We start from the raw sequence: 22,969 nt of genomic DNA, 5'->3' as shown, positions 1-22,969 counted from the left end.
GAGATCTCGCGAGAGTTAGAGGCGGGGCCTGAGGAATCCCATAAAGAGGCGCCCGGGGCCACGTGACTCTCTCTCGTCCCTCTTACTCCTTCTTTTCGTGCCGCCATCATGGACACAGGACGTGTGCAGCCCATCAAGTTGGCCAGGGTGAGGAACAAGGGCCGGAACTGGGGATTCGGAGCGGCAAAATAAGGACAAGGCTCTGCTGCCCGGCTCCAGCAAGGGGCTGGGAACCCGAACCGCTCCAGGGTCTGGGGAGGGAAAGAAGGAGGGAACGGGCCGCCGCCGGCCCCAGCTTTACACTTTACGCTTTTCGTCTCCAGGTCACCAAGGTACTGGGTAGGACCGGTTCTCAGGGTCAATGTACCCAGGTAAGTCCACACTCGCTCGGCGCGCCCCCTCCCTGGGCACACGCTCCCTCCTTCCCGCCCTCTCCTGGATTCCTCCCCTCTTACGGACGCACATGGGCGTCCCTGAGGCCTCTCTGCCTCCTGTTCAGGTTCGCGTGGAGTTCATGGACGACACGAGCCGGTCCATCATCCGTAACGTGAAGGGCCCGGTGCGGGAAGGGGACGTGCTCACCCTGCTGGAGTCAGAACGTGAGGCCCGGAGGCTGCGATGAGACCAGCCGGTGAGTGCCCGCGGATCCACTCTTAGGACTGGGGAAGGGAATATGAGTTTTATTGTTCGGTCACGATTTCCTCCTCTTCTGAATAAGAAGAGGTGAAATGATTCCTAGCCAGGATCACCCAAAGAGTGAGGGGCTGGGCTGGAGTTACCTCCCCTAAGGGGCCTTAGAGCCCAGCCCCCTTCTTTGACAGTAAGGTCCTGAGACCCAGAGAGGGGGTAGGCATTCTGGGAGGCAGTCTTGTCCTAGAACCGGACTGGTCCGAGTCTGTTGATTTTCACAACTGCTCTTGAATCTGCAGCCTCAGCTCTTACTCCCCTTTTGCTGCAGTAAAGGAAACTTGAGTCCCACAGAAAATGTGATAGAGCTTGGGGAGGCTGTAGGTTCGTGTGCTGGGGGTAAGGGGGACGACAAGACCAGGTAACTTAAATGATACCAAGGGGAGATGGTCATGGGGCTCATAAAATTAGACTGCTTTGCCTGTGGAATTGGTGCTGGCTATGGGAGGGGTGAGGAAAGGGGAAGGAAAGAACATGAATCTTGTAACTATGGGAAAACATTCTAAATAAAATTTTCTAAAAAGTAAAACAGACTGTTTTAGACCAGATTGCAGGAGGGCTTTAAACAAGTAGAGACTAATGGGTGAATTGGGTAACAGTGGTAAATGCTATAAGCTGGAATTTGTACTAAAAAGTCCTAGTACCTTACACTGACTTTATTTTCAGATGGAGGTCCTAGGCTGCTGGTCCCAGTTTGGAAAGACGTCTTAAGGGATGTGTAAAATAAAGAGTTTTGTCTAAGCTACTGAGTAGTGTGACCTTCTAAAGGTGGGATGATCAGGTATTTTTGGGGTATTTTTTATTCCCTGAGGCGTGCCTGGTATCTTGAAAACAATGGAAGAAAATGGAACTTTAGAAAGAGCCATCTGAGGTGTAAGCTAGTATTGGGGTCAAATACTCTTATATGGCCTCTCCACTCCCACAAACAGAAATCAGACAGTATAACCTGATTGTTGAATTTTATTGGAAAGTTTCATTTCCCCAGATTGAATTGGGAACCTTTGACCTCAGAACAGGATTGAAGCCAGGCTATTTAGGAACTTGGGCTGGGGTGAGGACCATGACCACAGAGCCAACTCATTGTACTTTGCAAGATCAAAAGCAGGAGACCTTATATAGAGTAGTGTATTTTTAAAACTGGAGGCCTGGCCTTGCAATAAGTCACTGGAGCTCTTATTATCCTTTTTCCCTTTCTCAGTGGTCTTGAGTAGTGATGAAGAGCTTTGATGGTATTGAACAGGAACTAAGAATGGCATGGTGGATAGATGGAGCCCTTGGGGGAAAATAAGAACTAGCCGATCACAGCATGATAGGTGTTGGAGAGAATTCTTGGGGTTCCTCCTGTAGATCTGTTGGCCTGTTATAAGCCTTTAGTTACAAAAAGCAAAGTTATTGCTGGGTGCCTTTCCCTGAGCTAATTCATTTCATCTTCTGATCAAATCCCTAGTTCCTAAGAACCTTGAAGTTCAGTTGTAATTGCTCCCCCAATTTATAAAAGGCTCTAAAGGTACTTTATGGGACACTCAAAAATTTGGAACTTGTATGGGTCCAGGCTATTCTCCTTCAGATGGGTTAGTGGAAAAGGAACATCAAGTTATAGTTTAGCTGGAATGGGACAAGAGATAAGGCCAATCACATAGGCCCTGCATCCTTGTTTTCACAACAGTTGTCATCTGTATTGCTGTTCTCAGAATCTGGAGACGCTGGTGGTGTCTGGAAGACAGGGATAGAGTTGAGTTGAAAGAGATGGGGAGGAAATTAATCTATTTTTCCAAGTCTCTCATTAACTCACTGTTGAATGTGGATTTTTGAACTTTTTTATTTTTGCTCCCATCCTATTTTAGGGCCTCATTCTAGATTTGATCTCTAAACTTAAATCTCCTCAGGCTGCTTCCCCTTTGCGTACAAATATGCTTACAGAAAAATTAGCACATAAAACAAATTATGCCCATTTTCAAGAGGCATAAGTGCCTCTATATGATGCTAGAATAGATTGATTAGTCCTATTAATTACTCTATTTGCAGCATAAGTAGCTTCCCTTCTATTTCCAGCTCTGACTTTAAGTCTGTGTTTCCAAGTATATATGCAACACCATCTGGATGTCCCCCTGGTGAGTTTTGAATTCCTATATTCACATTCATCCAAATATAGCAAGTTACCAAGTCCTAGTATTTCTTTGAAATGCCTCACATCAGTCCCTCTGTTACCAGAACTAGTTTAAAACCTCTTTCCTAGATAAGTGGTAGACAGTAGTTTCTACTAGTTCACCTGACAAGTCTTCCCATTTGTTATGCCCCATACTTGCAGCCAAATAAAAGTCCCAACAGTCACTGCCTAGTCTTGCCTCCACAGAATGTTGCTAATGGGTACTGGAAGAATCTTTGTAGAGTTATTGAAAAGGGGACTTACCAAAGGCCCTGATTTAGCTGAGCTTAAATGTGCATGCAGCAGGGCAGCAACTTCTTCCTGTCCGGCTTCCAGGGCTATAGCGAGGGCACTGGTGCCTTCCTTTATTGGGGAGAAGGAGAATCACCACAACCTAACCAGAGGGATGAGACCTATCCTGGCAGTTCTTGAGGGTGGTCTAGACTCAAGGAAACCTCAGAGAGGAAAGAAGTGATATATTGAGGCCCATAGTAATCCCAGTAAAAAAGAAAAATGACAAATGGAGCTGGAATTCTGGGCAAATCAGGCGATGTTCTGAACCCATTTCTTCTCTGTCCCCACCCTCCTTTCCCCATATAGGCCCCAGCCTCACATTGTCCAAGACAGCTTGGTCACAGGTTGGCTCTGCCAGAAGTAGCTTCACCATTTCCACTCGTCCATGTTCACTAGCACACATCAGAGCGGTGGAGCCCTCCTCATCTTGCAGGTTCACATCAGCTCCACAGGCTAGCAAGGCAGCTACCATGTCCTGTCGACCATGACTCACTGCCAGCATCAAGGCTGTCTGCCCTGCCTGGAGAAACCAAGGATATAAAGCCAGAGCTAGGAGTATAATAGGAAGCATCTATCCCTCAGGGCAAAGGAACAGACCAGGGCCAAGGATGGTCTTCCAATCAGAATAAGTACTTTTAAGTCCAGACCCAGCCAAGACGAACTGGGATTATGGGTTCCCGGGGAGTGGAGAAGGGCTCACCTGGCTGGCTTTGGCATTGACATTTCCTAAACTGAATAGCCTCCTTATTACATCCATGTCGTCATCTCCGTCTACAGAGGCCAGAGCAGCCAGCATGAGGGCTGTGTACCCTGCTCTGTTCTGATGATCCACCTCACACACCCCTGCAAGGGAGAAAGGACAAAGTGGGAGTAATACCCTAGTTCTTGTCTTCAGATCTCAAATTTTTGCATCCGGCAAGCCAACTTTATTAATCTCAATTTCTTATAGGCAGGGGTGGGATTTTACTCTGACTCCTCTTCAGCCTCAAACACTTCATCCTTCTTTAAGGTAAACACTGGCCTGGAAAGTTCAGGGCCCATGAAGCTCTCCTATTACCTCATTCTGAATCTCATTTTCCCTATCAGTAAAATGGTATGTGGTTGGAATACAAGTCTCTTAGGCTAATCTCTTTCAAAGCATCAATTCCCCTTAGCATATTCCCAACAGGGGACGCTAACCACTTTCAGAAAACATGCTATCTTTCATATCAGTGCATTTACAGTTTTATTTAGTGGTTCAGTTTTGTATAAGTGTGGTCTTACAACAATGACCAATGTGGAACTGTGTTTTACATGATAACAAAAATAACATTTCCAACAGAAGTGGTCATCCAGCCTCTGCTTGGTCCTCAGTTAGCACATAACCAGAAACTAGAGTGTTGTGGAATGGAATCTGGTAAAGTACGGTGTGGATGACCCCAAAAACTCGGATTGTGAAAAGGCAGACAAATTGGTAATCAGAAGGGAAAGAAAACTCAAGGAGTAAGATTAGAGCTCTTCAAAGTAGGGATAAATTCAAGCTAAATTTCTCCCTATACTAGTGGTAGCAAATTTGTGGCATGTATGCCAAAGATGGCATACGGAGTACTCTATGTAGGTACATGAGCTGCCCTACCCCCACGAAATTAATTACTAGAAAGGCAGAGGGACTTGGGCAGAACTGCTCCCTTCCCCCTCTCCACCATGCCTGATGACATTTTTTCACATTACCTACCCCTCCATCCAATAGCCCAATGGGAAAACTTTCTCCCTCCTGTGTCTGGGGTAAGGTGGGCAGCTCACAGAGCTGAGGGGGAGGGGAGGGCTCAGGTCACTCCCCTTCCCCTCTATACTTGCTGAGGGCATTCTTTACTTTACCCACCCCTCCACCCAGCAGCCCAGTGGGAGTGGGTTTCCCCCTCCCCCATGTGGGATAAGGGTGGGACATGCCCAGCACTTGGGTGGGTGGGGGGGATGACAGCACATGATCTCTAAAAGTTTTGCAGTCACTGCCCTGTACACACTAACCATGCTCGGCTCCCCCTTGTTGAATTCTGTGCTCAGGAAAAAGTGAATATGATAAGTTCTTATGAGATTATAATTATTAATAAGTCATTGGTATTCTCAAGAGATGCAAAAAAAAAAATTATGGTTTTAAAGGGTATTTGTTATGGGTAGCTAGGGGGACATGGTGGAAGAAGGGCCAGAAGTCAAGATTTATCTTCTGAATTCACATCTGGCTTCATACACTAGCTGTATGACCCTGGGCAAGTTACTTAACCTCGTTTGCCTCAGTTCTTCATATTTGCCAAGAAAACCTACAAATAGAGTCATGAAGAGCCTAGACAGGACTCAAACAACTGAACCAACAACACTTTTTATGGGAATAAAGAGGCAAGGAACTTAGGTAGCATAGTAGACAAGTTAAAAAAATCTGAATTTGAATCCTGTCTCAGACAATTATTAGCTGTGTGACTGGGCGAGTAATTTAACTTTAGCCTGTTTCCTCATCTGTGAAATGGGAATAACAACAGCATCTACTTCCGGAAGGTTATTATAAGGAACAAATGAAAGTACTTGCAAACCTTGAATTGTAAATATTAACTAATAAACCTTTTGGGAAGGATGGAAGCTGCCTAAATCAGAATGCCTAGTTTTTTTCTAGACAGACCATTTAATCAACTCCCTCATTCTAATGACAGGGAATTGAAATGCAAAATAGTGTTAGCAAGTAAAATGGGACCATAATGGTGTGAGCATATTGCCTTAGAGCATATCTAAGTTGAAGCTTCTCTCAGCAGAGACCAAGATGGTGTTATCTTCTCCTTTAAACTTGCCCCTCCAAAATTTGATAATTCTGTTGATTCTTCCTTCTACCCAGTATCCAATCAGTTTCTAGGTACTATTGATTCTACCTTCCTAACATCTTATGTCTTACTTCCTTTGCTCACAGCCACCATCTTGGCTTAGGCCCTTAGTATTTTCATACTTGGAGGATCATAACAATCTTCTAATTGATCTCTGCCTCTAGTCTTTTTGTTCTCCCATCTATCCATTCAACTGCCAGAAATAATCTTACTAATGTAGTTCTCACCAAGGTCTTTCCATGCTTAAAAAGTCTTCAAAGGATTCCTATGGTCACTCAGCATTTATTAAGCATCTACTATGCCAGACCCCTATGCTAAGTGTGACATACAAAGAAAGGCACCAAGGAGCTCTCTAATGGGAGAGATAAAATGCAAAAAACTATACACATCTCAAGGAGCTCACAGTCTAATGAAAGAGACAACATGCAGCAGCTGAACAAACTGGCTTTATACAGTATAAATATGAAATAATCAACTGAAGGAAGGAAGGCACTAGCATTAAGGGCTGTCAGAGTAGAGCTTCCTGTAGAAGATGAGCTTTTACCTGGGTCTTCAGGGAAGCCAGAGTAGCCAGGAGAGAGAACGTCCCAGGCATGAGGGAAAGCCAGAAAAAATGTCAGAAGATTAAGTGTCTTTTTTGAGGACAGCAAACAACTGGGAGGCCAGTGTCACTGGACTGAAGAATACATGAGCTATAAGATGTAAGAAGACTGGAAAAGTTGGGCAAAAAGGACAGCTAGGTAGCACAGTGGATAGAAAACCAGGCCTCAAGATGGGAGGTCCTGGTTCAAATTTGGTCTGTGATTCTCTATTACCCTGGGCAAGTCACTTAACCCCAACTGCCTAATCCTTACCACTCTTCTTAGAAATCAATACTTGGTATCAAATAAAACAGAAGATAAGAGTTTTTTTGTTTTTGTTTTAAAGAGCAGGAGGTAAAGAGAGATAGTTTGAACAGAGGATTTTATAGTTGAGCATAGAAATTTAGGGAGCCATTGGAGTTTAAGGGAGGAAGGTGTGACATGCTCAAACTTGTACTTTAGGGAGATCAATTTGGCAGCTGAATGGAGGATTGACTGGAGTGGAGAGAGATTTTAGAAAGGAAAACTAAACAGCAGCCTTGCAACAGTCCCAAGAGTGAGGTTATAAGTGCCTACACCAGGGAGTCTACTTGTCAGTTTCCTCTGACAGTACCACCACCCTAGTGCAAGCCCTCAGATGGGAATATAAGCAAGATGAATGTAAAATCAACAGGCCTTGACAACAAATTGGATATGTAGGATGGAGTAATTTTAAAAGTTCACACTCTTTCCACCTCTTTTGTAAATAAAAGCTATTAAATTGAGCAATAATACTTTGAATTGGCAACTACCATCTTATTTATAATTTTCATATATTTTAGTCAATCATTAAAATTTAATTCCTACAGTGGGGTACTCAAGGCCTCACTGGGCAGACTCCTTAGCAGACACCACATTAGGGGCTGCAGTTGACAAACATAAATCCATGGAGGAAGGGGAGTTTCTTCTCTCAGCAGACCTTAGGAAAGCTCACTCATCTAAGGCAAGGACTACAGGGATCAACACATGGGTTGCAATCTCTACAGGTTAGGATCATAGGATTTAGAAATAGGAAGATATGTGTGATATCAAGATGTCAAGGTAAATAACACCCAATTCCCATCAGGCTTTTAACATTTAAAAACTGTGTCCAAAGCACCCCATGAAGTAGGCAATGCATGTTTTGTCATCTACATCTGAGAAAAACAGGCTCAGAGTAAATATTTTACTCAGTGAGTAAATGCCTGAGCAAGGACTCAACACAGATCATAGGATTTAGAGCTAACTGAGATTTTGAATCCAACCTCTTCAATCCTCCATTTTATAGACAGGGGAAATAAGTCATAGAGAAGGGAAGAATCTGCCCCAAGTCACCCAACCAGTAAAATGAAGAGGTTGAACTAGATGATAGACGTCTGAGGACATCTGAGCTCCTGCAGAAACAGTCAAGAGTTCGATGTAACTAGGTTAAACTTGGCAAGCTTAAGGCAGCTGGAGACACGATGGGGACAATGTGCTAAAGTGGAAAGCAGTAAATGTGGTCAGAGGAATTGGGTTTTAATCCTGGATCAGCTATTTGAAGTCAGAGATTTAGAGCTGGAAATTCTAAAGACATAGAAAACATGCTTATCAAATGTGCAGATGACACAAAACTGAGAAGCTAATTCACATAATAGAAGACAGAGTCAGGATCCAAAAGACTTCTGAGATTCCAAAACATTGGATTACATCTTAATAAGATGGAATTCATTAGGGATAAATGTGAAGTCTTAACCTGTACTAAAAAATCAATTTCACAAGGGCAAAAGATGAAAGGTATGGACAGACAGTGGCAGTTTTAAAAAAGATTGGCATAGAGTACTACAGATACAATATGAATCAGTAACTATGAAATGACAAACAAAAGTGTAAACACAATCTTGGCCTGCATTGTGGGACCTGACTTCTTGCAATAGGCAAGTGGTAGGCCTATTCTCCTGATCCCATCTAAGGCCTCTTGTTCAAATCTGGTCACTTCAATCTAAGAAGATTGAAAAACCAGAGTCTCTATAGGATAATCAAGATGGTAAAGGGCCTTGAGTCCACATCATATGAGCTTCAAGGTTCAGGAGGCCAGGATAGCTGCTTTCAAGTATCTGAAAAGCTATTGTGTGGAAAATAGATTAGATTTGTTCTATTTGGCCCCAAAAGTCTAAACCAGGAACAATGGGTGGAAGTTACAAAGAAGCAAATTTAGGTCTGATGTCAAGAAAAACTTTCTAAGGAACAGAGCTGGGCAAAGGGGAGATGAGTTGCCTTTACAAGCCATAGTCTTTAGACTTTCTTTGGATGCCTTTAAAAGGAGACCAACCTCTTATATAGGTTACAGTAAGGAATTCCTTTTCTTTAAACTTTGGATTAGATGACCACTGAGGCCCTCTCCAGTTCTTAAATTCTTCTAGTGTAGGCTTTGGCTCTGGCTCTGGCTCACTATACAACATGGCCAAGTGTTTCTACCCCTTTTTCCAGTTTTCCCATCTGTAAAATATAGAATTTGGGGTTGGACCAGATGACCTCTGAGGACTCTCCTAGCCCTGAACTTCTACAACTGTGGAAAGGACGTAACATGCTATAGTAGAATAAGCACTGGGAATGCATCTCACAAACCTGGTTTGTACATCTAGCTCTGACACTTACCTCTCTGGACCTTATTTTCTTCCACATGTGTACATTGGGGAGGTTGGGAATTGGTCTAAGCAACCTGGATGGGTCCCTTTTAGCTCTACATCCTACCCTCCCATTTCTAGACTCTGGGGTATCCATTTCATACCTGGAAGAGGCATTATAGTGGATCTGGTCCTGCCCTCCAGGGGAGACCTAAGTGATCTAGAGAAAGGACTGGATGTAGTCCTGGGAGATTAGAGATGGGAACAAACTAAAGGAATGAAGCCTCTTCAATTTGGGGAGACGGCACTAAGCATATGTGAGTGTACAGTGCTAGAAAGAAGTACAAATAGGAAGTGTTCACTAAACCCTGATAACAGGAATAGACTCTGTCCCTCTTCCCACTGAGGTCCATGAAGCCCAAGAAAAAATAACTTAGGTAAGTTATTAAGTTAGTAAGGATGCTTCACCACTAAAAGTTAGTCCTAAAGGCCTCAGACTCATTGCTTTCTTTCAGTAGCTGAAGGACTGTCCTAAAGAAGAGGAATAGGGGACAGCTGGGTAGCTCCATGGATTGAAGCCAGGCCTAGAGATGGGAAGTCCTAGGTTCAAATGTGACCTCAGACACTTCCTAGCTGTGTGACCCTGGACAAGCCACTTAACTCCCATTGCCTGGCCCTTACCTTTCTTCCGCCTTGGAACCAATACACAGTATTGATTCTAAGATGAAAGGTGAGAGTTTAAAAAAAAGAAGAAGGAATAAGCCTCCTTCTGCTTAGCCCCAGAGGGTGGCAATTACAGTCAGAATCTGGCTTGATCATTTCCTAACAATGAGTCATCCCACAATGAGACAAACTACTCAAATATCTTTCAGCTCTAGAGATATAAGGGGGAGAGCACTACATTTGGTACCAGAAGACCTAAATTCAAATTTTGGCTCATAAAGGCTTCAACTTACCTTTCCAGGTTCATAATCCTGGGCTATTTTCTTTTGCACACACTATAATCCAGTCACCCTGGCCCATTAGTGGTTCCCCAGACACTCATTCCATTTCCAGACTCAATGAGTCTCCCCTGCCCTCCCTCTTTATCTCCTCTCAGAATCTCTCACTTTCTTCAAAGCTCAGTTCCCATGTCACCTCCTACTGTGGAATCTGTCCTCATTCCCTCATTTACTAGTACCTTCTCCCAGGAATTAATTTGGTGTAAATTTCATAGTAATTTTTTGGGTGCATGTTTTCCACCAATACAATGTAAACTCTTTGACAGCAGAAACAAATTTTTGTTCTTGTATTATTAGCATAGAACATCTTGCACATAGTAGGTAAGTAATAAGTGCTTATTGAATTGAATGCCCCTTTCCAGTTCTGAATTTTACAGTTCTTCTAGTCGTGAGCTCTCTGACATTGGAATTATTTGAGCAGATGTAGAAGGCTCCCTTTTGGGGAAATTGTAGAGAATTCTTGTTTGGAGAAAGGGGTCACACTAGAAAGTTCCAAGATTCCTTTCTGACTCTAGAAATATGATTTATCCAAGCATCCTCAGGCTAATCCAAGATCCTCTTGAGTTCTTAAGAGCCTCAGTCTGAATCGCAACACACATTCTAGTCCAAGATTCTACACTCTTATACAGATCTTATCTCCCATCCTCAAGGACATGACTTCCAAATGGCAAGAAGCCTCTTCCACATCATAAATGATGGGCTACTCAAAGGAGACTGACTCAGACACTTCTTAGCTGTGTGACCCTGGGCAAGTCACTTAACCCCCATTGCCTAGCCCTTACCACTCTTCAGCCTTGGAACCAGTACACAGTGTTGATTGTAAGACAGAGGACAAAGGTTTAAAATGAAAGGGGAACGAGGAGGGAAGAGAATGACTGGTTGATGGAATGAAGCTCCCGTAACATGAGTAGTAATAGTTGTAATAAATCCCAGCTCTCAGCCCCACTGACCAGATCTAGCCTGTCTCCCACTTCCATCTCTGGCCCTGATTCTAATGTCTCTAGCCCTGAATCCTGTGCTTCTTCCTCAGACCTGGATGACTCCTTTCTCCACAGGAACCAGGATGGTCAGGGTCTAAGTTCCTATTCAGTGGAAATACCTTATGACTTCCAGCTAGAGCTGGACTTCCACGGTCAACTGATCAACTCTTTTATGTACTGACTCCCTCTGACCAGCTCCCACCCCTGCTTTCCATGCCTCAATCCAGGCCCCAGGCCCCAGGCCCCACTGACCAGTATCTAGCAGCAGGCGTACAATGTCAAAATTGGAATGAGAGACACTGTAATGCAGGGCTGAGTTGCCATTGCCATCTGCCAAGTTGACCACATGGGCCAGCAATGCTGGCGAGTGTGCATTCAGGGAAGCCAAGAGGGCTGCCACAGGACCAGGGCGGGAGTGCTTCTGGCTGGACACACGAAACCATTCCTGCTGTACCAGACGTGAAGTGCAGGAAGCCTGTGAAGACATAGAAAACAGAGTGACAGGAGATTTTTGCCCATGGCCCTGCTTATACAGTCTTGATGGTAGGAGACTTGGGGGACTGGGAACTTACTCCCTCCCGGTCCCGGCTGCCCCTGGGCTGGCTCAGCTGCTTCTGAAGCACCAGGCAGGCTTCCTTCAGGCGGGGACTCAGCTCAAACCTGAAGCAAGTAAGAAAAGGAGCCCTAAGGAACAAGGAAGACTCCTAAAGGTATAGAAAGGAGGCAGAGCAAGACTCTGGATAGGATGGAGACCCTCCCAGGGACAGAACAAAACTGACTTACTCTTCCCTTCAGTCCTACTCACTTCTCCCGGTTGTCAGGGGCATCCTGTGCAGTCTGTGACTGGTCCTGGACACCAGAAGAGCTGCTCCCTGGGGAATGAGGTGGAGAGTGGCCAGAAGAGCTGGAGCTATCATCTGAAGAGCCCTCGGGGTCCCCTGGTTCTGAATCACTATCCCCATCACTGGCCTCTTCCTCTTCACTGGATGAGGAGCTCTCATACCTGCTGGGAGAAAGGCTTATGGGTAGAGGAAGACAAAGAAGCTTTGGGGACTGAAAATAACTAGGCCCCAAGTGCCAAACAGGATTCTAGAATCCCAAACTCTCAAAGCTAAACATGGCCTCAAGACATCCCATATGATGTGTTCCTGGCCTGGCATCTCCCCCTGCCCAACCTTCCTGACCAATATAGTCAACTATTCTGTAGTAATGAGGAAACTACTACCATCCAAGAAAGCCACTTTTGAATCATGGAAGGAAGCTATAGCCCAGAACAAGGAAAAGAGTTAGAGCTAAGCTATGGAAAATCAAACACGATATCAAAGGATTTAGAATTGAAGGGACCTTTGAGATTAGCTAGGCCAAACCCCCTCATTTTGTAGATGAGGAAGCTAATGCCAAAGAGGGGAAGTGACTTTCCCAAAGTCACACAGCTAGTGAGTGGCAGAGCTAGAGCTGGAATCCAGGCATCTGCCTTCAAACCCGGGGCTCTTTACTGGGGACCAGGAGAGAACCCAGAGCCTAGAAGGGCATTGGGTTCTAGAGTCTCACTCTCCATTGAGGATGCCCACAAACTGCAGGCTTTTAGGGCCAGAGCTGGGCTCCGCTGCTCCATCTCGTTTCTTCATGATGGATCTGAGGGTACCTGGAGACAAAGTATAATTGTTGGACTCGGCAGCGCCCACAGGAATACAGCAGAAAGCAAGAGCAGGCCAAACTCACCAGCCTGGGCTACGACCCTGCTCTGTTGGGCTGGCACTTGACTGAGAACCTCTTGCCCAGATGGGGCAGCCTCTCCATGGCTCGGTTCCAGGGGCCCCAGCTCAGCCTGTGTGCCCTTCTCAGCCGTGGTCCCCTGGCTCAGGTGGCTGGGGGTCTGGGTGGCAGCCTCTTGTCGTGACTGGGATAGTGCCTCCTCTTCCTTCAGAACTTGAACAGCCTCCAGCTCCTGGAGTCGCTCCTGCAGGAAAGCACTCACCCCACGCTGGTGTTCCAGACTGCTCTTCAGCATCTCTAGTTCCCGTTCAGCGGCATCTCGCACCCCTAATAGCTCTTCTGTCACCCATGTGGCTGCCTCATGGGTCTCGGGCACTGCCAACATGCCTTCTTCACAAGTCTTGGGTAGGACCAGGATGCCTGCCTCACAGGTCTCGGATGCTGCCAACACACCCATCTCCTGCATCTCAGGTGCCATCAATGTGCCCACTTCCCGGGTTTCAGGCACCGCTAATGTCCCTGTCTCACAAGAAGACCCATGGGCCTGAGCTCGAGCCTTGACCCCCCTCTCTGATGTGGCTAGTCTTTCGGTCAGCCGGCGTAACTCAGCGAGTTTCCCAGGCCGAGCGGGGGAGTCTAGCTCCTGCTCTAGCTCGGGTTCAGGGCCTAGCTGGTACCCTGCCTGTAGCAAGCGCGCCCTCTCCTCACGTAAGGTCCGCAGCTGCTTCTGCAGAGCAGGGAGTGACTTCACCTGGCCCTCCAGCTCCCGCAGTCTCCGTAAGGCAGCTGCCATCTGCTCCCGAACATGCTGTAGCTGGGCTGGGCTGGCAGCTGGGGCAGGGCTGCTTCTGCCAGAGCTCAGTGGGCTCCTCCAGCCCAGACCAGGGCCAAGTCCTGTGCCGACAGGCGCCTGCTCCTGTTCTTGTGCCAGCCTACGACTTGTCTCCAGCAGTGTCTTCTCCACCCTGGGGTTTCTCCCTGAGGCTGTTCGTGGTGATGGTGGTGGTAGGAGGCCAAGGCTAAGGGGAGGTGCTGGGGCCAAAGATAAGGCTCCCCCAGACTCCCCCAGACCCTGGGATGACCCCCGTCCATCCTCACTGGCCAAGGACTCTGTGGAAGTCCAAGGTCCTGGGCTACGAGGGCTTCGGGGACCAGAAGGCCGGGGTGCCCGGGGTCGACGAGTGGGCAGAGGGGCTCTGCTTCGGAGGCCCTGCCCACTTTCAATATCCTCCACATACTTCAGGAAATCCAGGTCCAACTGGAAGCCATAAGGAGTCTCCACTGAATATGGACTTCGAACCCCACCATCCTGGTCCCTGTATAGAAAGGGGCCACCCAGGTCTGGAGGGGAGAAACACATGATTGAGAACTACTAATAGTCAGGGGCTAGAGACCAGAGAGAAGACATGGGGTCAGACCCAAGTATTTGGGGAGCAAACATAGGAACAGACCCAAAGGCTAGGGGAAGAGGAAACCCAGAGATCACCCATATCTCGGGCAAAAGGGATTCCCTGCTGGGGAGATCTGAACCACCGCCTTTCCAATTCTCCTTCCTGGAAGAACCTGGACAGCCTGAATTTCCTTGCCTTTCTCACCAGCCCAACTACTTTATCCCCTTGGAAAAATCCCTCCCCCCAATTCTTCTCACCTGGCAGGTTCTGGTTCATAGCAAACTTGGCCATTGTCTCTGTGGGCAGGCAAGAAAAAAGATTTCAACCTAGGCTAGGAAGTTTATAAAACATTTAAGCTTAGTCCTGCTCAGTCTGCCCTCTCCTCTGGAACTGCTGGGGGCAGGAGGACAGACCTCCATTTGGAGTCAAGAAAGACCCAAATTCATGTCCCTGTTCTGCTTCATTTACTAACCATGTGACTCTGAAGACAGAACCTGTTTAAACCTCATTTTGTTCCTCTATAAAATTAAGGGGTTGGGGGCAGCTGGGTAGCTCAGTGTGTTGAGAGCTAGGCCTAGAGACGGGAGGTCCTAGGTTCAAATCTGACCTCAGACACTTCCCAGCTGTGTGACCCTGGGCAAGTCACTTGACCCCCATTGCCTAGCCCTTACCACTCTTCTGCCTTGGAGCCAATACACAGTATTGACTCCAAGACGGAAGGTAAGGGTTTAAAAAAAAAAAATTAAGGGGTTAAACTAGTCCAAGGGCTCTTAACTTTGTTTGTGACATGGTCCCCTTTGGTAAAGTCTTTGGACCCCTTCTCAGAACCTTTTTTTTTGGTTACCTATATTCATAACTGAAGGAAATGCTCAATTTCAGTTAGAAATTAGTAAAAATAAAGATAATTTTTTTTTCCTCCTCCAAATTCACAGACTTGAAATCCATCCTTGGGTCCTGGGGTTAAAAGTTCCTGGGCAAGATGCTCTCTAAGATCCTTCCCAGTTCTGACTTGCTACCTTCTCAAGTCCCTCCCAGCTCTAACATTCTATGTTTCTGTGACTCACATTTAATTACAGATGATGATCCCCAGATGGTACTAAGGTCTCTAAAGAGTGAGACCTAAAACGGTGAAAAGTCAGACTAAAGAGAGCACCCCATCTCCCACCCCAGCCCTATCCAGAGGCAATCCTGCCATTTTAGTCGAGAGTTTATGTCAAGTCTAGGAATTCCTGGAGGGAGATTCCAGGTTACCTATTTTATTCATCTGGCTGCCTCTAGAACATAACAACCTACCTTTTGAGTGGGCAAAGTGAGGTGAGGCTTGGAAGGATTCCTATATAGCTAGGGTTTCCCCCATCTCCTTTCTCCACATCAAAGAAAAAGAGAGGTGAGCTGGTATCAGGATTATCTCCAGCAGGATCCTTGAAATCAAATCAACAAGCATTTATTAAGCACCATCTGCGTGCCAGGTTAGATACCATCTGTAAGTGATGCTAGAAACACAAAAATAAAAATGGCCTCAAGAAGCTTACATTTCCTTTAGAGGAAACAATGTGTTTATATATGGATATGCACAAAATGTTAATAAAGTAAATACATGGTAGGACAGCTAGGTGGCTTTCCTGCAGGGGCAACTCCAAGAGCTGGAGACATCTTACAGAATTCAAATCTAGCTGAAGACATGTTCACTAGCTATGTGACCCTGTTGGCCTCAGTTTCCTCATCTATCAAATGAGCTGGAGAAGGAAATGGCCAACCACTCCATTCTATCTGCCAAGAAAACTACAAATATGGTCATGAAAAGCTGGACACAACTGTAAAATGAACAACAAAATACATGAGCATAGTGGGCAAAGGAGGCCCTGGCAGCTGGCAGGATGAGGAATAGTCTTATGTTGAGGAGTTGGGGGGAAGGGGGGAGCAGGGTCCCTGAGCTGAGCTTTGAAGGAAATGAGATTCTAAGAGTCAGAGATGAAAAGGAAATGTGCTGTAGGCAAGGGACTAGCCTGCACAAATGCTCAGAGAGAGAGATCAAGTACCATATTTAGGGAATTGACCAGTCTGCAGGAACTACAGAGAGGATGAAGAAGAGGAGAGGAATGTAAGCTAGGGCTGGAAAGATAAGTTGGGGGCAAGTTGCAAAAGAGCTTTGTGTGAATAAAGGCTTCTGGAGAGTAGGGCCCTCCAGTTAAGGCTCTGTCTAGCAGGTTGAATCTGATACCCCTAGTAACCATAGAGCTCAGCTCCCCATCCTGGACCTTTGGCCACAGCAACAAGAACTTGTACCTTAACTTGGAAGACCCAGGTTCAGTTCCTAGCTCAGGAATTTCCTAGCTAAGTGTTCTTATGCAAGACCACTGCCCACTCTGGGCCTCAAGTTTCTGTCTCTATAAAATGAAGTGGCTCTATTAAGCAAGATTATTATAGAAAAAACACTTTGCATGCTCCAAAGCCATTTTACATATAGAGAAGACCCAGAAAAGGGAAGTGACTTACTCAGGGTCACACAGTTAACAATTAGCAAAGATTGGATCCAAACCTCAGTTACCAGATGTAGCACCCCTACCTATATACTATGGCCACCCATTTTTAAAATGACTTGTTATGCTAAATAAGCCTTAGCAAATCACTTAACCTCTCAGTGCCCAGTTATTATAAGTTGCAAAGCAATTGCCAATCTGTAATGATGGACATTTTCCTCCCAGGGAGTTCCCTATACCAGTTAGATAACAAATTAAAAAAAAAAATTTAATTATTTTTAGAAAGGGAAGTTTAGATGCAGTTTGCTGTAACAGTCCACCTTTGAGTTAGGAAAGATTTGGGTTTCATATTTGGTCTCTGACACTATGTAACCACAGCTTAAATCATTTAAACTCTTGGTGAGACAAGCTCTCAGAATCTCTCAGGGAAGTCTTTGAAATGTTATAGAACAGTTATAGATTTGCATTGGTGGAGGGAGTTTCCCCACCAAGAACCCCCTATCCTGATGAAATCACAGTTCCAAAACTAAGATCTTCCCTCTATTCCAATTATTATTATTTATAGTATTACTGCTGAGGCTAGCAGGAAGACTAAAGGACTTGTGTCACTATTAGGGAGCTGGAAACCAAGGGGGTAGGAGGGTACAGGTAGAAAATGGGCTCCTATAATTATACTTGAATGAATGATTGAGAGTTAGCATGATATAGAAGGGGGAAGGGAGGAATAAGCATTTATAAAGCACCTCCTCTGTGCTAGGCACCATGTTAAGTGTTTTTTACAAGTTATCTCATTCAGTCCCCACAACCCTGGAAAGGAGGTGCTAATAACATCCTCATTTTACAGTTGAGGAAACTAAGGCAGAGATTAAGTGACTTGTCCAGAGTCACAAGGCTAGTAAGTGCCTGAGGCTAGATTTGAACTCAGGTCTTCCTGACTCTAGACCTAGCACCTCTGTCCACTGTACTAGCTATCTAGCTAGGAAGTACAGTTCTGGCCCTCAGTTCCAATCCAAACTCTGCAGTTTATCATCTTTTACCTAAGGAGTAAACCCCTTAATCACTCTGAGCTTCAATTTCTGCACTTGTAAAGTAGGAACATAATAAACACTCGATCTGGAGTCAGGGAACTTGGATTCCAATCATGACTCTGCCTTGACTCCAAGGACCCTGCTGAACACCATATTGATGATGCTACCCACTTGGTTCCTCCTCTGCATCCATGCCTACTCTCCCTCCTCAGGTTCCTCCTTTGTAAAGGGGGTTGGACTAGATGAACTCTTCCCTTCCAGCTTTAAAACCTAACATCATACTTCATAATCATGTGAGGGAAGTGTTTAAGCAGTCTAGCAATGGGAGCAAGTAATTATTCCTTCCTTCCTATTGTGCCAAGTGAGACTGAATGTCTTTGGGTTAGAGACCAAAAAGATCAAAAGAGAAGCTAGGTGTTCTGATAAGAAGCAACCAGGTGATCAGAGAGGACAGTTTGGGTATATGAAAGAAAACTGATTTCTACTAGCAGGGTGAGGATGATGCTCTGGACCAAAAAAGAGTGACTTCTTGGGGATACTGACCTCCTGAGTCTGAGGAAATTGAACAGAAACTGGCATCCCATGTGTCTACAAGATCAAATGGGTCCATATTTATAAATCACTTAGCACAGTGCCTGTCACATAACAGCCACTATATAAATGTCTATTCCCTCCCTCCACTATGATTGTACAATCTAGAAATACCTGGTCATCATATTTAGCCACACTTCTAAAAAGAAGCCAAGTTTATACCATCTGGAAGATGTTTGCCACTTCTGTAACCTTAGGCAAATCACCACCCTTCTCTATACCTATTCTGTAAAATGGGGAAAGTATTTGTGCCAGAAAGCATCCAAGATCCCTTCCAGGTCCAAAATCTCATGATTCTAAGACAAAAGGGCTAAGAATGACTTCCTATAAGTGAGTCATTATGAGGCAACCAGGCAAGCGGGAGGGGACAAGGAGAAGGACGTAGGCAGAGAACACTCAAGCCTTGGGTTTCCAAGAGACCTGTCTCCAAGGGCACTATTTCCAGCACTCTCACTAAATGGGCAGCCTGGGAGCCCAAGGACCTGGGTTCCAGTCCAGATTGCATCACTGGCCTCGGGCAATTCCATTCCCCTTTTTACCCCCCTGGACTCCACTTTCCTATTTATACGTGAGGAAATTGGCTTTTCCCTGCCCTCCCAGCTGGAACAATGTGTGAGTCTAACTTCCTGGAAACGGGAGAAGTGACTTCATTGCCAAGTTAGGGAGGAGGCCAAAAGGAACAGCTGAGCACACAGTGCAAAGCCAAGGGTGCTAGAACATCTGTTTGCAACTGGAGCCTGAGTTCTCTAAACAGCCAAAACAGCCACAGGGGTCAAGAAGGCAGTCTTTGGGACCCGGGCCCACCCTGCTTTTCTAGGGTGAAATCAGGAATGCTGGGGCCAGTAGAAAAAAACAGGGACCTGAGACTCCTCCCCTGTCCAAGCTAGTGATACATAGTTCAGACATTCCAGTCTCATCTGGAAACATGCCAGCTCCCTGAAGCTGGACAGGGAGGCACCAAGGGGGAAGGAGGGGAGGGCTCTAGGCCTATGAGATAGATGCTGATGCTGTGGTCTCCCAAGGCTCATCTCCCCCAAAAGCCCAGAAGCTCCACCCAAACCAGGGCCAACTTAGGTGCCAACTACTGCATGAAGCCTTCCTTGACCCAGCTGCAGGAAAGAATGTGCCTCTTGGATGACTCTCAGCATGATGCCTGCTCCCTCTGTCTCCTCTGCACTTCTCACTCTCCCTAGTAGCAGAATTATTTGTTTACTTGTTACTCCCCAGTTAGTTATATTGGAAGCTCCTTGGGAGCAGGGTCTGGGTTATAATTGTGTTGTGCTTTTAAACCTATAAAAACAAGGGTGGGTGTATCCCCCGGGCCAGGGTCCTAGATATAACTAACAGATTCATAATAAATGTCACTTGAGTTGGACAAGTTAATTCTCTTGACTCCATTCACCTTCCCTCTAGCCAGAAGTCTGTCCATCTCAGGCTCCTGATTCCCTCACCTGGTCACAGGTAACTCTCCTAACCCTTCCACCCCCCCATCCCCAGTGGTGAATGGCTTAGACTCAGCAAAGTCAGATGCCAAAGGCCACAGGAAACAGGACCAAAAATACTTAAGAGCTGACCAGGTTCTGGCAGTAACAGCTCAGGGACTGAGCCTCTTTGGGGTGAGGGGTGGAGATGAGGGAAGGAGGGAGGAGATCAGGAGCCTGATTTGGACCCTGGCTCTCCAGGTCAGCCCCTCTCAGGGGAAAGGGCTATCTCTAATAGTAAACCAGAATTCTTCAAGTACAGGTTACATGATCACTTGTCTGGGGTTGCTTAAAAGGGATTAAGGCCTCTGAGGTCCCAACCAACCAGGTCTGAGATTCTAGGATTCTGTGAACTCAGTGATGTATGTGTGAAGAACACAGTCCTCCCTCCCTCCTTCCCCACCACCACCATCACCATCACCAGTTTGTCAGTGTCATATGATACCACCCACCTCCCGCCCTATCACTTTATGGAGCATCGTGTATGAGTGTGTCTGTGTGTGTGTGTGTGTGTATGTGTAAGAGACAGAGACGGAGATAGAGACAGAGAGAGAATCAAAATGGGCTCCCAAGCCCTGATTTTAGTAAACAGCTTTCCTTGCTTCACCCGCCTACCCCCTGCCCTAAGCTGTCAAGGAATGGGGATGCTGCTGCCTAAGAGCCCCTCATTAGCCCATCATGACTCCCAGGGCCCTGCCAGCTATTTTGGGATCCAGAACTGCTATTATCACTGGGTAACAAGTTGGGAATGGGGAAAGAAGGAGGAGGGAAAAAGGCCTTAACTATTGGTGAGGGGATGAATTATAACAACACTAACAGCTAACACATCTAAGGATTACAAAGTGCTTTTCTATACTGAGGCAAGTAGTGTGGATATTATTATTCCCCATTTTACAGATGAAGAAACTGAGGCTCAAGAAGCAAAATTACTTACTAATTGTACCTCCTTGGACAACTGACAGGAAGACTGGTATTCTCAATTGGAGGTGGGAATGAGGGGCTTGTACGGGTCTCTATCTCCTCTCCCCATATTGAATTCTTTGAGACAGCTATTCTCCTTACTGGGCTTCATTTCTCCCCTTTTATAACATGAGGAGTAGAGTCTAGAAGGTTTTTCTAGTCTTTTGCACCTCAAAGTCCTATAAGACCTTGGCAATAGTTGCAGACCCTATTTTGGGAAGGTCAAAGGTTTCAGAGGCTGCCCATTTGTGGATCAAAGGAAGAAAGCCTGCCTGGCTTCCCCATTCCGGCTTGAAAGACAGCAAGAACAGTCCTCAGTGAGGCCCCACCCCAGTTAGGCATGGAGGTCCCAGGCCCCCCTAGAGCTCCCTCACTATCCCTAGGAGTGGGAGGGGACGGAAAGGACAAAGATTCTTCCTTCCTAGCTAGGCGGCTTCATCCGCCTGCCCATTGTCTCTCAGGGCCCCTGGGGCTGCTTCCCAGGCCCCTGCTTCCGGAGAGGTTGGGGGCCCCCTCCCTCTTCCAGGCCCAGTCTCCAGGGCTGAGGGTGGAGTGAGAAAAGATAGGTGATATCCATGTATCAGCTAGGTTGAGCAGGGGAGGCCTGGTACCAGCCCCAGGTAGGAAACTGTGCCAGACAGGCTGCCAGGTCTGGACCCCTACCTTACCTGAGAAAGAGTAGCAACATGGTCAGAGGCTTCCAAGACTGCCTCCCCCCCCTTCCCATGGGCCAGCCCGCCCCCTCCTTCCCCAAGGACAAAGCCTTAACAACTCCCACTCTCCCGACCCCAGTCTAGTCACAAGGATGAGGAATCACATCCTCCCCTTCTGGAGGTGGCAGAAATAGAGGAGACGCTTCCCGCCCAGCTGCTTGGTCCTTTCTGGGACATCTTTGAGAGCCCACTCCCAAGGGCTCCCCCTTACCCTTTTCTTACCATCCAGGGAAGGTGACCTGCCTAGGAAATACCCCTGGAATTGGACTGAACCTGCAACCCCATTCCCACCCTCACCTACTCCCCGGACCCCTGCCACCCCTATGCCTTCTCCTGCCCAGCCCCACTGTCTCTGCTCCACCAGCTCCCACTCCCGCCACCCCATCCCCGCCCCAACCCCCACCCCCTCCAAATCCTCAGTCCGTGCGCCCTCAGACCTCTAACCCAGGTCCTCATCCCTTTCTCTCATCTCCCTCCCCAAACCCTACATCACCATCCCCTGGTCCTTCCGTCCCTCCCTCGCTCCCTTCCTCCCGTCCCGTCGGGAATTCCAAACTCTCCTACCTGAGCTGCTCCCGGCCCCAACACCGGAGCCTCTGGCAGAAGTCGATGCTCTCCTTAATAAACCAACTGGCAACTGCATCAGCCAATCACGAAGCGAAGGGTTCCAGGAAGCCCAATGGTAGCGTAAGGGCTGGGGAGGGGCGGGGAATCCAAAAGCTGAGTCCCTCACGAGCCCAAACGGAGCTCCGAGCCCCTCCCTGCGGACTGTGTTCGTCCCGGCCCGCTGATCCCGGCCCAACCACCCCAGGCCTGAGATTTCCTCGGGCAGCTGTCCGTCCGAGAGCCTGCAGAGGCACTTAGAACCTAGAGCCTAGCCTATTGACTGGAGAACCGAGACTAGAGCGCAACCCAACTCAGAGAGCCCAAAGCTCAGCCAGTGCTAGTGCCCAGGCCCAGAATCCATCTCGGGCGCAGAGTGCAAACCAGAATTCAGCCCAAATGGAAGACTGGAGCCCAAAGGAAAGACCAAACCTAGTCCTAAAGTGGAGACCAGAGTTCAGCCTAGAGGCCAGAGCTGTGGCCACTGCAATGGCCAGAATCTACCGGAGCGGAACCTCCGGGGCTCAGAGCCCAACCCAGTTCAAAACTGAGACTGGAGCCCCAGCCTGGAATTTTAGAACCGCCTTCCACGGAGAACTCCCTCCCTGAGTGCATGGCTGCAGGCAATCACTTCAACCCCACCCTCCAGAGGCACTCAGCCGTTCTGCGGGTCACTTAGCCATCTCTGACGCTCACACTGCTCATTCTTTCTGTCTGTGTTTGTCCTCTCTCCATCCAATCCGAGAGCCACCGAGGGGCAGAATGAGCCTTCCACCTCCAGAACGACTTCCACCCTATTCCTCCAGGATGGCCATCCCTTTCACCCTCTAAGTCATGCAAGCCCAAG

General features: G+C 47.0%; 1 protein-coding gene across 2 annotated transcripts; it reads right to left on the bottom strand.

The window, feature by feature from the left end:
- Positions 1-1,629: 1,629 nt before the first annotated feature.
- KANK3 (KN motif and ankyrin repeat domains 3) lies at positions 1,630-22,764 on the bottom strand. 2 transcript variants are annotated; one of them, XM_007489470.3, is made up of 12 exons: positions 22,084-22,764; positions 15,560-15,687; positions 14,524-14,562; positions 12,882-14,216; positions 12,711-12,804; positions 11,965-12,162; positions 11,732-11,819; positions 11,412-11,634; positions 3,828-3,970; positions 3,447-3,647; positions 3,098-3,196; positions 1,630-2,400 (listed from the first exon to the last, which is right to left on the bottom strand). In XM_007489470.3, the coding sequence occupies exons 3-12, from the start codon at positions 14,555-14,557 to the stop codon at positions 2,320-2,322; spliced, it is 2,496 nt and encodes an 831-aa protein (XP_007489532.2). In that variant the 5' UTR covers positions 14,558-14,562; positions 15,560-15,687; positions 22,084-22,764; the 3' UTR covers positions 1,630-2,319. The 2 variants fall into 2 exon arrangements, with proteins under 2 accessions (XP_007489532.2, XP_007489531.2); XM_007489469.3 differs by having other exon boundaries at positions 11,965-12,165; positions 22,084-22,701.
- Between the last annotated feature and the right edge of the window lie 205 nt (positions 22,765-22,969).

This window comes from Monodelphis domestica, chromosome 3 (genome assembly GCF_027887165.1).
Source record: "Monodelphis domestica isolate mMonDom1 chromosome 3, mMonDom1.pri, whole genome shotgun sequence".
Lineage (NCBI taxonomy): Eukaryota > Metazoa > Chordata > Mammalia > Didelphimorphia > Didelphidae > Monodelphis > Monodelphis domestica.
This window is presented reverse-complemented; position numbering and strand designations above follow the sequence as displayed.